Source organism: Aspergillus wentii (genome assembly GCF_001890725.1).
Source record: "Aspergillus wentii DTO 134E9 unplaced genomic scaffold ASPWEscaffold_2, whole genome shotgun sequence".
Classification (NCBI taxonomy): Eukaryota; Fungi; Ascomycota; class Eurotiomycetes; order Eurotiales; family Aspergillaceae; genus Aspergillus; species Aspergillus wentii.
The window spans coordinates 3,104,936-3,119,200 of NW_024467833.1; the positions used below are offsets into that span (position 1 = coordinate 3,104,936).

Genomic DNA, 14,265 nt, shown 5'->3' on the forward strand with positions numbered 1-14,265 from the left:
ATAAGCGGTGTCAAGGCTGTTTCAGCATGCTGATGTATTACGTCTGACAGAATTAATCAGCCATGATTCATTTGTCGACTTGCGAACTACTAAGCAGCTTTCACTCGTGGTTGATCATAAACGCTTGTGAGGTGGGGTATTCAAACAGATCAATTGATATGTAGTGATCATAATAAATAATATTGACAAGATCGTCAAGCTGCTCCCTAGAAAGTGCGAATGACAGAAAATGCCCAGCTAGGAGTCCTGCCAGGTTGCCTGACCATTTAGACAAAGAGTATCATAGCTATATCCCCGGATAAAACATCAGATACCGAAGAATGCAGCTCTTTGTTGGTCGGTCCAAGAACATCCACCAAAGATTATAGGACAGAATATAATATAGCGTCGAGGGTATCGTAAACATCATGGCTTTTTTCGAATCGAAAATTTTTTCAAGTAAAGATGGCCAAAGCCAGCTAAAACTTCGGTGGTGGTTTTCCTTTGAATTGATCCTTTATCTCCTCCCGGAAGTATTCGAAGAAGCGTTTGAGACCGGGACCTGGTAACAAAGGGTTAGTTGACCACCAGAAAAATGGGCCGGCGACATACCATTGTTGTCCAACTTGGTACCTCCCATTTCTTCGGGAGGCACACCATGTCTTATATGTTGAACCTTTTGATGAACTCGTCCAACCATTCTGTGAAACGTTGGGCTGGCCAGCAGCTGCAGTATATTCGAATCAGTACGGAGTAGGAATCACAGCAGTCACGAGAATGCGCATACCCGGGCAGTTAGCCAGACCTAGTTGAATCCGTTAGTTATTGAATGATCGCGGTACGAAGAGATGGGCTGATTTCCCCGGGCATACCTCAAAGGTCCGAGCCCAGAACCAGTGAAAAACCATCGTAACGGTTGGTCAGCATCGACCAGAATCTCCAAGACCAACGCCAGATCTATCAGCAAAGAGTGTCCTGGCAGAGATGACGACGAAGGCAAAACGGTGATGCAGATGGATGTTCACGCGACGGAGACTCTCCGGGCAGCCCACGAGCTTCGAGAGTGGCGCAAACCGCCGCCTCTCCACCAGTCAGAAGGGAAGATTGCCGGCGCCCGCCAACCTCATCGCAACCAGCTCTCTTTCGAACAAAACTAATCACGATGATCATTTTTCCCTTGGATCAAGGGGATTTTTATTAGTAGGGAGGTGTTAGTTCTTCTAGCGCTGCCACGCTGCTTCCATTCCTTTTCTCTCCCTATTCTACCCAATTTCTGTTACTTTTTTCCTTTTTTAAATCGCTCCTTCAAGGCCCAGTAACTTTGTTATAGATCCCTGCGTCTAATTACATCACGCTTCTCGTTTTCTCAATCGACGCGACCGTCGTGACGGCTACGGTTTTATCATTATTCTTCTTATAATATTGCTATATTATTATTATTATCATACCTCCTTTTATAATCTCACCGGCTTCAATCGTCTTCTTATTTTCTTTTTTCTTTTTTTTCCCTCCACTCTTTTTTCGTCCCTGCAGCCTGAATAGTCGCCTCTAATTTGGTATCTAATTCTGCCGGACTTGCTGGCCACGTCCGAACTCGTTCGAGGTGCGGGGAGACAATTTTTGATTTTTGATTTTCAGGCAGAGTCATCAAGACTCGAAGAGGGGTATTGTTACTATTCTTACTTGTTTCTTATTATTCTGTGTACTATTTATTTCTATTCCTTTCTTTCCACCCTCCTACCTATCTTTAAACCGCCCCCAGTGACGCCATTCACGCCTTCCCGGGGGGTTTTATGCGGGATACTCGCTCATACTTTTAACGAACCCTCCCTCTTTACTTCTCGATCACGTTGCGCTTTTCGTGGCCTTCATACGTCAGGGCCCCGATTTTCGCTCTTCACGATTGACGCGATCCACCGGCGATTCGACATCGTGGACTCTAAAACTTTGGCCAAGCGTCTCTCACCGAGGGGCAGCTTCCACAGCTGTCCCGATCTGTCCGCGCTACAGATATCCCTGCCACAACCCCCCCGCGGCAGCGGCATAGCTGACGATCCATCCGACGGCGTCCAGAGGGCAATCATTACCGCTCCCTCCTCTCGTTCTCCATCTCCCGACACTCTCAGTCTTCGCACCGGACCGCGCAAGCTTGCATCGACTGGAAAGCGGGTCTCCAGAAAGGCCCGCGGCGTCCTGGGCAAGGTTAGGGCCTTCCATAGGATCGCTGCGGCCAAGATGGCACATCCCACCATCAAAATCGATACAAACGTCCAGGCCACCAAGCGTGGCTTCCCCGAGGATACAGATGAGGGGTTCGAGGTTATCGATGGACCCGATCAGGATCACTATGGGTTGGGTGAGGATAGTGAACATCTTCCACCGTTTCTGTCTATACCGGTTCTAGGTAAGTTGGCGCTTGGGCATAAATCCATCTGCTGCTGTAACTGGTCGACTAACAATCGTCTCCCACACAGAAATTCATCAAAAATTCGAAGAGCTCGAATGGATGCAGAGAGCACGTTTTGCGGAGAGCATACACAACGATGACCCCTCCCACCGCTGGGCTTTGGAAAATGACCCGGAGGTCAAGGCAAGAAACCGATATCTCAATGTGCAGGCGTGGGCCAATTATCGGATCCATCTACGGGTGCCTGAAGGCGAGTGTGATTTTATCAATGCCTCTCCAATCATATTGAGGGACTCTGTGACCCAAGAAGAAAGGAGATACATTGCAACACAGGTTAGTACCAGTGTTCATCCTTTACCTGGAGTGTGGTTCTAACACTGTGTTCTCAAAAAGGGACCTAAAATGGGGCATCTCGCTCACTTTTGGCATATGGTGTTCCACGAAAGTCATGACGTGGCCGTCATTGTCATGCTCACGCAAACCTTCGAGTCTGGGCGGGAGAAGTGTGGGCAATATTTTCCTCTTGATGCCGAGAACCCGTCAATGATCCTTGAAGTGGACGAGGACGACCTGTTTGTGGATGATGATAGCCATGGGAAAATCAGCGACACCATTCTGGGCGACGTCATCCTTTTGGAAACAGTCTGGGATGAAATGTCTCGCTCTGAAGTACGAAAACTTCAGCTTACCTTGGGATCTCAATCGAAGATTGTTTGGCACTATCTTTTCGCGGGATGGGCAGATTATTCCAAGCCCGAAGGGGAGGACCGCGAAGCTCTTCTCCAATTGATCAAGCAGTCGGGTTCCAAATGTGCACCTGATAACCCTCGCATCGTGCACTGTAGTGCCGGTGTTGGTCGCACTGGAACATTTATTGCTCTTGATCACCTTTTGAAAGAGCTAGAATCAGGACAATTGCTGGAGGTCACCGACACAGATATTGATCCGATTTTCGAGACGGTCAACCAGATGCGTGAACAGAGAATGATGATGGTGTATAATGAGATGCAACTGCAGTTCATATACGAAGTTTTACGCGAACAGGTCGATATGAAGCTTGGCAGAGTCACCAGTTACGGCGGAAGGAGGTCGGATGAGAGGTCTGCCAAAATGGCCAAGTTGTCCAACGACTCGGACTATTTACCTTCCTCAAAGCCCGAACTGGAGGCTGCCACTGATCGTGCGACACCAACAAGGAGCTGGTCTGGCACTCCAGAGGTCTCCGACAATGAGTAAAGCGTTGCTTGAGATATATTTGGAGGGCAACAACAATACCTTTATTATATTATTATATGTGCTGCTGGGGACTGGACTTCCTTGACTTGCTTGCAGCAGCATTGGATTTGTCCGTCCATAAATTTATCTCTTGAACGTCACTGATGCATGCATTTTTATTTTTTATGACTGGCAATGAGTTCTTGCATTTGCTTTTACATTTCTGATGAGCTTTTTTGCACCACTGCATGGCATATCATGTTTCAACATATCATCTTAATTGTCACTTCTTTCTTGACCCTGTTTATTATTCATATTTCATAATATTCTTCCACCTGTTGAAGTTTGTCAATTTTCGACTTCAACTTTTAATCCTCGAAGTTTGAGGAAATGATTTTGAACTGTCTTGTGATTCAATTCCCTCATGGATGCCCTGACATTAGAATTGGTGTAAATTAGCAAGTCTTGAGAGTTGGTCGTGATGAATCAATGACAGATATCCATCATTCATGTATTTTGATTCAAAGCACCATGAACTTGATTTACTATACGTAGTAAAAGTTTCGCGGATCCTCATCTCGAGATGTGAAAGTTTTTATTTTATATATTCTCCTATTTACAAGGCAGGGCAGGAAACCATTGACAGTAGCCCAGGAACTGGGCTCTAGTACACAAATATGGTGAAAGATCGGACGTACACATTATATAATGTTAAGCTCGAGAGAGTTGAGAACGTGAACCATGCTAAGATCATAAAGGAGCGTGTCTTGCGAGAGGGGGTAAGTCATCACGGTCGGATAGAAAGTGAAGAACAATGACGAGGTAAGTAAGAGGAGAATCAGGCCAAATGTGGGACATGAGAGGCATAATATGAAGAAGCAAAATATGCGAATAAATTGTGAGAATCAATCGGGCGAGGTGGAGGTGGAGGTCGTCGAGTAAGAGAAGGCGTATGTCATCTCTGATGCTTTTGTTTCTTTCCTTTTCTTTTTTTTTTTTTGCTTCCCCCAGAAGGGTGGATATCTGAGGAAGCTTGGAATCAATCTCCGCGCTTCTTCCCATCGGACTTCTGGCCTTCATCGGCGACATCTTCCGTATCCCAGTTGTCAACGGCGTTCTCATCCCAATTATCCACCTCCTGTTCTAATGACATGACGCCGGATTCCTGCGGCCCAAGTCCACCATCCTCATGCTCGTCTTCTCTGGTCAATCCGGACCTATCTCCAAGCTCGACATCTTCCGGGTCATCTCCCAATGCTCCGAATCGGGCCTTGCGCCGCCGTTCGAGCATCCGCCGATGGTACCAGCCACACAGGCCGATGGCCCCTAGACTCCCGACAACATTGGCGAGGACGTCAAAGGCATCAAAGTCGCGGCCGTTGGGGAGGAGGGCTTGGATGATCTCGGATCCAACGCCCAGCGCGAGTGTGCACACGATTAAACTCAATTGTAGCGTGCGTCGACGGGAGGTATCCGGGATCCAGTAGAAAGCGATAGAGAGGAAGAAGAAGGTTACGAGATGGAGGAATTTGTCATTTGGCTGGAGTTTTTCTGGGATCGCAGAGGCGGTACTGTGTGGGAGGAGGCCGACGTAAGCTGCAAGAATGATGAGGAAGACAAAGGCGCCTATGGATGGTTAGTCGAGGGAGAAAAAAATATATTTTAAAAACAATGAAAAATAATAGATGAAATAGAAAACTCACCCGCAAATGGGTAGCGGATCCGCATTGTGGTAGGAATGTGATGGGATGAAGGTGAACAGGTGTCTGGAGAGCTGCTGGCTGTAGATCTGATCTCGGGTGTATGATGTTGTAGTGGTGGTCACTGCTTGCCGGGTGCGTCATGTGCAGCAGCGAGCAGGTGCTGTGAAAGAAATAAGGGAGAGATATTCTTCACGCTATTGTGGTCGTGGTAAGAAAGAATAGGACAATCAGAATCAATAGCCCATAAAGAAGAGCCCTGCATTGCCCACAATAAGCACCAGCATGATTCCATCCACCAACACTGCCTCAATAATCCCCATCTTCCCATTCATTGAAACTGCGCGGTTGGTCTGAACTGCGGCGGCCGCTCCGCCGTCACGCTCGACCTCACCTCGTCCATTCGCGCAAAGAACCTCCTACAGAAGCGCTTTTCTTTGCCATCAAACCACCCGCCTGCGCCATCGTTTTTGGGCCGGGAAACATCTTCCTGCTCTTCCCTGCACCCCCAAGTTTATCTCTATGCCTTTTTCCGCCTCTCAAAATACCCCGTGGTGCCCCCTCCGGACCTGATCCCGACCGTGGAGAAACGAGCCCCCTCGCCCGCCCCAGAACCGGGGTTTTGGAGCGAGCATGTCGCTCGGTCACCACCACGCCTGGCTGCCCCCAGGTCATCTGCGGCCTCCCGATGATCCTAATGACCTGCGGTCCGTCAATGGCTACTCGAAATCTTTTTCCGGTCCCAAGACACCCCAGATGCGCGCCTCTGTCGGTGCCGACGGGCCTCACGCGGGCAATTTGATATCGGAGGCTGATACCGCCGCGGAGGAGGACCCGCGCATTGCCATGTTTCGGGATCTGTATAAATGCAGTGAGGCGAAAATAAATTATCTATTCTCCAAAGACCCGGCCGCCGAAACACCTACCAGTACTGCTGTCGCGGATGCTGGCGAGTCGGAGACCCAAGATGCACGCGCCGATCAGCCGGCGCCGCTTCCAGTACCCCCGAAGAAGCCCGCCAGAAAGTTGGATGACGATGACTATGATGACTACGACGAAGATGAAGATGATGATGATGCAGAGGCTGCTGATTTGGCTCCATCGCCTGTCAAGGCCAAGCCTTTGATGTCTTCCCAGGACCCCAGTGGCATCCCCTCGCCGAGTCATCGCCCCAGCGTCGCACCTACTGATAGCTCCAAGGAAGTAAAGAAAGAAACCCTCGAGGATATTCGGAAGAAGCTGGAGGAAGATAAGAAAGCAACTGAGGAGGCCGCCAAGCGAAGCTTCCATACAATCTTCTACACGCTTGAAAATGATAGAGATGCCATGTTGGACCAGCAACGGCTAGAGGAGTCCGAACGACAAGTGGAAGCCGAGATGTCAGGACAGCCCAACGGTGGCAGCAACAATGCGACTTCGGGCTCTGATGGCTACGGCTCACTGAGCAGCGCGAACCTCGGCGCTTCAAGTCTGACCTTGAAGAACCTGATCGCTAGAATCGATATGAAGCGGACAATGGTGCAAGCCTCTGACGCCGAGCTTCGAAGCTTGATGAGCGAGGTTCGCAAGAATCGGAGCAAGTGGGCCAGTGAGGACAAGGTCGGTCAAGAAGAGCTTTACGAAGCAGCAGAGAAAGTCCTTAGTGAGCTGAAAGCCATGACGGAACATTCGACCGCATTTTTGACTCGCGTCAACAAGCGCGATGCACCAGATTATTACACAAGTAAGAACTTCGCCTTGCTACGGCCAAGTCGTCTCCGAGCTATGCTGACCACCAATAGTTATCAAGCACCCAATGGATCTGGGGACGATGACCAAGAAACTCAAGGCTTTGCAATATAGGTCAAAGCAGGACTTTGTTGATGATCTCATCCTGATCTGGTCAAACTGTCTCAAGTATAACACAAACCCGGAACACTTTTTACGGAAACATGCCTTGTACATGAAGAAAGAAACGGAAAAACTTGTTCCTCTCATTCCAGAAATTGTCATCAGAGACCGCGCCGAAGTTGAGGCAGAAGAAAGGAGACTCCAGATGGCGGAGCTTGATGGTGCGGAAGAGAGCGATGACGAACCCATTATGTCCTCAAGAGGCAGAAAAGCACCAGGCAAATCATCTAAGAAGGGAACGGCCCCCGTTCGGAATACTCCCAGCGGGTCCGAGCCCCCTGGTGCTCCAGCCTCTCAACCATCTGCTCCCGTACGTTCTGACTCTGATGTTGCAATGGAAGGAACCCAGAATGGGTTCGCGACACCACCTCCTGGGATCCCAACCCCATCTGACCCTCTAGGAACTGGGTCTGGTTTACCTGGAAGCCATGGCGACTCTATGGAGATTGATGGAATGATGTCATCGAGCAACGCACTTAGCGCTTTATCTGCAGCTGGTACTGAAGTTGAAGATCCTGAATACAAAGTCTGGAAGCAAGTCACCAAGAAAGATCGAGCCGTTATCGCAGCAGAGAGACACCGTCTCCTCAAAGGTGACAAGCTGAACTCTGATGAGCCGGCTTTGCTTAGGACAAAGGCCGGTATGAGAAGATGGTTGAGGAACCAGAAACTCAATGCAGACATCGAGAAGGCCCGGGAATCGACCTCACAAGCAATGGGGCCGGACGCCGCGGGTGAAACTCTTGCTGAGGGCATAGAGGAAGAGGAAGATAAAGTAATACCCGACTACTATGATGTTATGTCTGGTGTCCCTGATCTCCCCGAACAAATCCTTTGGAGAGAAGATCCCGATGGCAACGTTGTCGATGCCTCGGAAGAATTCCTGAGAATTCTTCCCAAGGGTTCATTCACCCAAGCAGACAGTAAACTTTCCCGGAAGATGGATGCAAATATGCAACAGATGCAAGAAACCCGAAAGATCTGCTCAAAGGTCGGCATCGTGAAGCAGATGCAATTACAATCACAGGCACGCAATTCCTCCCTCCTTTTTCCCTAGTTGAAACTAATACCTGCTAGATGTACCAAAACCAGTTCCAGAAATATCAACCGGAACCATTTGTGGAGCACGATGTTCCTCCCCATGTTATGAATGATGGAGGACCCGTGGTTTCCCCTTGGGTCTGTAAAGCTGCCATGCAGCGGTCAGTTGCCAAGATCTTTTATCATGCTGGGTTCGAAGAGTACCAGCCGTCAGCACTTGATTCTGTCACCGATATTGCCTCAGACTTCTTTCAAAAGATCGGTGAAACTTTGAAGTCCTACATGGAAACTCCCAAAGCCCCAACCACTGACTCGCCGGATAACATGTCGTCAAAATCGCAATGGAAGCGAGCGTACACGGAGCCGGAGATGGTTCTACATACTCTCTCCTCTGTTGGTACGGACATTGAATCTCTTGAGTCATACATCAAGGATGATGTAGATAGACTTGGAACGAAGCTTGCAACTGTACACGATCGCCTGAAATCTCTTCTTGCTGAACTTCTTCGGCCTGCCCTTGCGGATGCTGGTGAAGATGGCTCCAACGCCTTTGCGGATGGAAGCGAGCAATTCGTTGGTGGTGACTTTGCTGAGGATATTGATGAAGATTTCTTTGGTTTCAAGGAATTGGGCTTGGATAAGGAGTTTGGTCTCGCTACGCTCAGCGTCCCACTCCACCTCCTTCAGAACCGGTTGCTTAATCCCTCTAATGCCCAGAATACAAGGTATGTTACCCCGTGCATCGGAAGAGGACATTGTGCTAATTATTTTCAGTGCTTCCCCAACCGTTACCCTCTTTACTCAACCCTCTGCATACCCCCGTATATCAGTAGATACAGTGTCATCGCAGATTGGGTTGATGCAAGGGTTCTTCAACCAAAAATTACAGAGCAACAACAACGAGCCTTTGGTTGAAGATCTTGAATTGCCACCGAAGCAGAGGCCAACGGCTACCCGGCCGCGCCTTCCAGCATCTGGCAAGATAGCACCTCCAGCTGGTCTTGGCTCAACCACGAGTCCACAAAAACGGCCACCCCCATCTGGAGCGCCTGGACAGCCGGGCAAATCTGGACCATCAGAGCCTAGCAAAAAGAAAGTCAAAAAGAACAGTGGAGTCTCAATGGGAGTTCCCGGATCAGCTGCTGAAGGAGAAGAGTCCATGGATACAAAGCCAATGGAAAATCCGGCGTTGACGAACCTCAAGGCCAATGATACCAACGCAGACGAAGGCTCTGCAGTTTCAACTACTGAAATGAGCAGTGGAAAGAGCGGAGCTGACAGCACCGCCCCTACCAGCGCTTCCAACGCTGACCAAAACAAAACAAACGAAGGCGCTGCGCCCATGACAAACGGGACTCTGGGCGATGCGTCATGATGTACGATTCCGGCAGTGATTGCTGTTTCTGTGGGAGGAATAAACTCATCGAATTGGCCTCGAAGGGTTTTGTGTACTTTAGCCCTTTTTTTTTTATTTCTTCCTTCTTGGCCTTCTTCTTCTTCTTCTTCTTCTTCTTTTTTTTTACCTTCTTTTTTACCCTTTTCTTACCGTTAACTATTTTTGCCATGTTTTTCTAGTCTAGATCCCAATGGGATATTACAACACGTTTGATTTGAGATCTTGTTTTTGCAACCCCTACCACTTTTAGATAGCAAGATGCCTTTCTATCTGACATGCCAAAAAAGCACTAATACAAAGTAGTATTACAGATTTGGAAATTATGGTAAAAAAAAACCCCGATTTGTTCCATATTCCTTCCATATTCAAGCCTCATCACAGCTGGTCCTGCTTCCTTCCAGATCTTGGGACCCTCATATCGTGCTGGTTGCCCTTTCCCTCTCACGTCCCGGTTCATCCTTCCATCGATCACCGGTGTTCCTTTCCCATTTAGTCTGTGGTTGATACCATTTCGTCGAGAGAAAGTACACGCTGTCTACTATTTCCTTGTCTGATTGCTGCTATTCATTGAATCTGTGCCTTATCTCTCGGTCTGTTCTTGTTGTTTTCTCTTCCATGTTGTATATTATTCGACATATATCTCCCTTTGGACGTTGTAGTTTTGGTTGTCGTTCTACACACATAGGATATCATGTCTATGATTGACTACCCCAGCGACTCGACTAATAAAAGAAGAGCCGTTTCAAAAATCCCGTATTCTATTTCGTTGCCTTCTGTCCTCGTAGTCGCAATGCCCCGCAACTTCAAAGCCCTAAGAGAACAACATCGTGGATCCGTAAAAGTCCGCCCAACAACTAGTAGTTACAATGTAGTCGTTTTCCTATTTATGGTATCAAGCTGAGGAGATATCCTTCATGTTTAGGCGCGTATTTTACACCGATGTCGAGAGCTACATTTTCGGCCCTTTTTGTCATGACAATTTATATCTTTACGCAGTCTTACAAGACAAGAACATACTACTCTGGAGGTAATTTGGAACGAATTTTGTTGAAATTGCTAGCTAAATAACTGCCCCCCAAGTCACTCACAATTGGATATTCTAGTCCGCAACAGCCATCGTTAGGGTCTAATTAGTCTCGTGAGAATCCAGTCGGTCCCAATCAATTGAGCTATCGCAGACCCGAAACATTCCAAACCAGGTGAACTTGGAGTTAGAAAAGAAACAAAATGATTGATTTTTTTTTTAATGGTTTTTGTTCAGTGGAAGAGATGAGAGTGGGAAAATCAAGAAGAGCAAAAATCAAGAAAAGAAAAGAAAAGAAACCAAGGCTGCCGACCAATGTGCCAGACATGGCCAGGAAAGAGTCGTAAGACATCTGAAGGTACAGTCAAGCTGGTCCCACCTAGATGAACCACATGCCGAAAGGAAGTCTGTTCGAGGTTCCGTGGATAGGCAAAAGTCTCGGGTCGACGGGGCGGTTCTTGGGCTTGGGGTTGGTCAATTTGACCTCTGGACCGCTCTGAGGGCCGGAACTGGCGGGCACGTCTTCATGGTGACGAGCACGGGCAGCCGCCAAGTGGGCGTAGTAAACTGCCGGGACTATATTATATGTTAGTAATATTCAAAGTTTGGATGGTAGGAGGTTGCATACACAACGAGACAGAAGTAGTCGAGCGCATATACTGGTAACAGTGATCATAGATCATGTTCTCCAGCTCATGCGGCTGGTGCTTGATCTGGTCGAGGATAACATGATAATGCACCGGGCGAGAGGTGCCTTGAAGAGCAATGTGCGAATAGAGAAGGAAGTCCCAGTCATGGGGGCTGGTTACATCCTTCTCGATGAGCGTACCCGGGAGAGGGTTTCCATTGCGGTCCGCAGAGTTGCGGTCACCAGGTTTAGGAAAGGCGCGAAGGTGGTGACGCTTGTTTGCGATAACAACCGTAAACTTGCCCTTCCACTGATCTTGGGTAAGCTTCATGAAGATGGACTTCATATCAAAAACTTCCTGCTGGAGGACTTGTTCGAACTGGCCGGTAGAAACACCATCGCGGAAGTAGTAAACATGATCAGGAGCACGGCCTTCTCCAACAGTCGACATCCATTCGCGGACCAAAGGAGTTAGCATGATCTCAATGTTGGCACGGGCAATTATTTCGATGCGGTCTCCATTTGCCTCACAAGCGCCCCAGTAACGTCCACCAAACGAGTCCATACAGACAGACATTGCCGCCATAGATGGTGACCAGACACCAAGAGTCGCGTGAGTCACGTCCGCACCAATTATCATTGAGCGTGGCCTAAGCTGTGCCTGGGATACCTTGGGAACAGCGCGAGCAGTAGTACCGCCAAGCTTTGCGTTGACCTTCATGAGGACGTTCGAAATGTACTGGGGATTGTTCTTGACAACATGGCCAGCCTGCATGACTTGAGACGGAACACCCCATCGGCAATCGCACGACTTCTTGATTCGCAAGTAAGTGAACGAGTTCTTGTCTGGAACGATGAACAGAAGAATCTGGGGATCCTTCTGGAACTTGACCCCGGTCGAGTTGTACAGCCGTTTGACTGCGTCACCAACATCCTCCTTGAGTTCAACGATAAGGGGCCGCTTCGCAACATTGCCGCCATGTCCAGCATAACCCTTCATGAAGCTATCGCAAAAGCTCTCAACTTGGGTACGATTGACGGAGTTGCGCTTGCCTGGGAAATAACCGACACCCCAGGACTCAAGCGGCTTCTTGTTGGGCTGGTAGAACTTCTTTCCGCGAAGATCCCAGCGGCCGTTGGTACCAGGATTAGTGCGTGCATTACCGCCAAACTGAATTTCCGGGTTTGGAAGGAGGCGAGCCTTGGTTCGAATCATGTTATTGTCGATCTGAAGACCGAAGCTCTTGAGAATAGGATCATTGTCGTGATCCAGCATTTTCTTCGACTTGTGAATCGAATTGAGGCGATCTGCAGGACGAGAAGCTGCATACTTGATCATAGCAGAGGTCTGGTATTCGTTGAGCTTCCATGGGTACTTGTGAAGTCCATGGATGGTCAGAACTTCCATCGGGTAGACAACGCCTTTCTTTGTCATCTCGACCATGGGGAGCTCCCAGTAGGTAAGAGTAAGATTGTACTTCCTCTTGAAGTAGGTCTCAACACTGATCTTCTCCGTTTTGCCAGTGGCCTTATCCTTGATTTCAATGGTATAAACGCGGGCATTGCCATTAATCAAGCCCTTGACAATGAAGTCAGTTCCGAGAACAGGACAACCCCGGTAGTGGGGTTGAACACCAAGCTTCCTCAAGCGACGATGAACTTCATAAAAGGAGGTGGACTCGGTAGTTCCACCGTGGCCATCGGGGATGGGCTTCAAAAGGTGCATAAGATGCTGGTGGTCACGGCAGTCGAGAATCGCCATAGCAGCCCCCATAAAGGAGGTGCGGGCCCAGAAGCAGGTGTTTGATACATCGACATTGACAACAAGACCACGGCCCTAAAATAAAGGTCAGCAGTGTTCAGCAAGATAGTGTAGATAGAAACAGGAAGCTTACTATAGCAGGACGAATGGCCTGGTAAACGCCCTTGAAGGCAAGAACACCATTGCCCAGGTCTTTGTTCTCTCCCTCCGGATCGAAAAAAGATCTCCGAAGCGCAAGGAATTTACCGCTTGGGTATTCGCGAAGGACGTGATCAAGGAAGTCTGTGTTTGTTAACAATGGACCGGCAAGTTTTCCATAACAGTATCACTTACTGAGAGCCTCCAAGACCGACTCCTGCATAGAAGTTTGGCCGCGAAGCCAGGAATTGAGGACAGCCAGGTTGACAGTCCGGGTCTTTCTAACCACAAGGCGAAAAGTGTTGGAAGCTCTGCCACTGGTGCGGCCCTGCTCTGCATCCAGGTCGACCATGACGTTCAGACCATTCGGGTATTCGTTCATGGACCTGTATCGTTGATTAGCCGATTATCAAAATAGGACAGAATAACAGTACACACCAAGCCAGCTTGGAGCCATCAAAAATGATCTGCTTCAGAGCAGCCTTTCTAGCGCTGGACGCCCAAACCTTCTTGATGACGGCATTCTTTTCGACACCGTTTCCGATGTGGACCTGTACCATGTATTAGTATCATAAGAAGGTGGACCAAACTGATGAAAAATTGACAATGGTAGCCAGTTAGTCTTAGATAGATAAGGGGGCACTCACATCGTACTGATGAACGGTTCGACTGGGGAACTTCAAAATGGAAAAGGCGTTCACATTGACTTCGATTTCTTTTCCGGTAGTGTTGAAGCCGGGGCGAGGAACAGTTTCGCTAGGGATTGCATACTTGACCAATTCGTCAGCATCACGAAGTCGAAGGTGGCGAAGACCGCCATCAAGCTTGTTGATTTGTTCAAGGTTTTCCATGATGACGATGAACGTTGAGACAAGGTAACGATGTGAAAAACAGAAGAGCAATTGGAAAATGGAAGGATAGCAATGGGGGATCGGGTATTGAGAATGATGGAGTGATGATAGAGAAGAAGAGAGGAAGGAAGGAAGATGGGATGAGGAAGGGGTTTAAATAAATGGAAATCTGGATAGAAGGAAGCATTATGTGAATACTGACTGCGATGATGGTGGCAGTGAGACAAAGAGATG

General features: G+C 48.5%; 5 protein-coding genes across 5 annotated transcripts; 2 read left to right on the forward strand and 3 right to left on the reverse strand.

Annotated features, from left to right (window-relative positions):
* Positions 1–458: 458 nt before the first annotated feature.
* ASPWEDRAFT_169091 (uncharacterized protein) lies at positions 459–887 on the reverse strand (the record flags this gene model as incomplete). The annotated part of the gene is made up of 4 exons (XM_040830395.1): positions 459–541; positions 592–706; positions 767–784; positions 852–887. The coding sequence occupies 4 exons, from the start codon at positions 885–887 to the stop codon at positions 459–461; spliced, it is 252 nt and encodes an 83-aa protein (XP_040692910.1).
* Positions 888–992: 105 nt separating this feature from the next.
* ptpB (tyrosine protein phosphatase PTP1) lies at positions 993–3,622 on the forward strand (the record flags this gene model as incomplete). The annotated part of the gene is made up of 4 exons (XM_040830396.1): positions 993–1,069; positions 1,956–2,383; positions 2,454–2,719; positions 2,780–3,622. The coding sequence occupies 4 exons, from the start codon at positions 993–995 to the stop codon at positions 3,620–3,622; spliced, it is 1,614 nt and encodes a 537-aa protein (XP_040692911.1).
* Positions 3,623–4,640: 1,018 nt separating this feature from the next.
* On the reverse strand, positions 4,641–5,329 carry ASPWEDRAFT_106129 (VanZ family protein; the record flags this gene model as incomplete). Its single annotated transcript, XM_040827787.1, has 2 exons — positions 4,641–5,227; positions 5,305–5,329. 2 exons carry the CDS (start codon positions 5,327–5,329, stop codon positions 4,641–4,643), a joined length of 612 nt encoding a protein of 203 aa, XP_040692912.1.
* A 605-nt stretch (positions 5,330–5,934) lies between these two features.
* Positions 5,935–9,607, forward strand: ASPWEDRAFT_49272 (SAGA histone acetyltransferase complex subunit SPT7; the record flags this gene model as incomplete). Its single annotated transcript, XM_040837247.1, has 4 exons — positions 5,935–7,024; positions 7,083–8,218; positions 8,269–8,957; positions 9,007–9,607. 4 exons carry the CDS (start codon positions 5,935–5,937, stop codon positions 9,605–9,607), a joined length of 3,516 nt encoding a protein of 1,171 aa, XP_040692913.1.
* A 1,057-nt stretch (positions 9,608–10,664) lies between these two features.
* On the reverse strand, positions 10,665–14,031 carry ASPWEDRAFT_128423 (putative eukaryotic translation initiation factor eIF-2C4; the record flags this gene model as incomplete). The annotated part of the gene is made up of 6 exons (XM_040829238.1): positions 10,665–11,228; positions 11,281–13,117; positions 13,176–13,324; positions 13,376–13,566; positions 13,619–13,731; positions 13,828–14,031. The coding sequence occupies 6 exons, from the start codon at positions 14,029–14,031 to the stop codon at positions 11,032–11,034; spliced, it is 2,691 nt and encodes an 896-aa protein (XP_040692914.1). The 3' UTR covers positions 10,665–11,031.
* Positions 14,032–14,265: the final 234 nt, after the last annotated feature.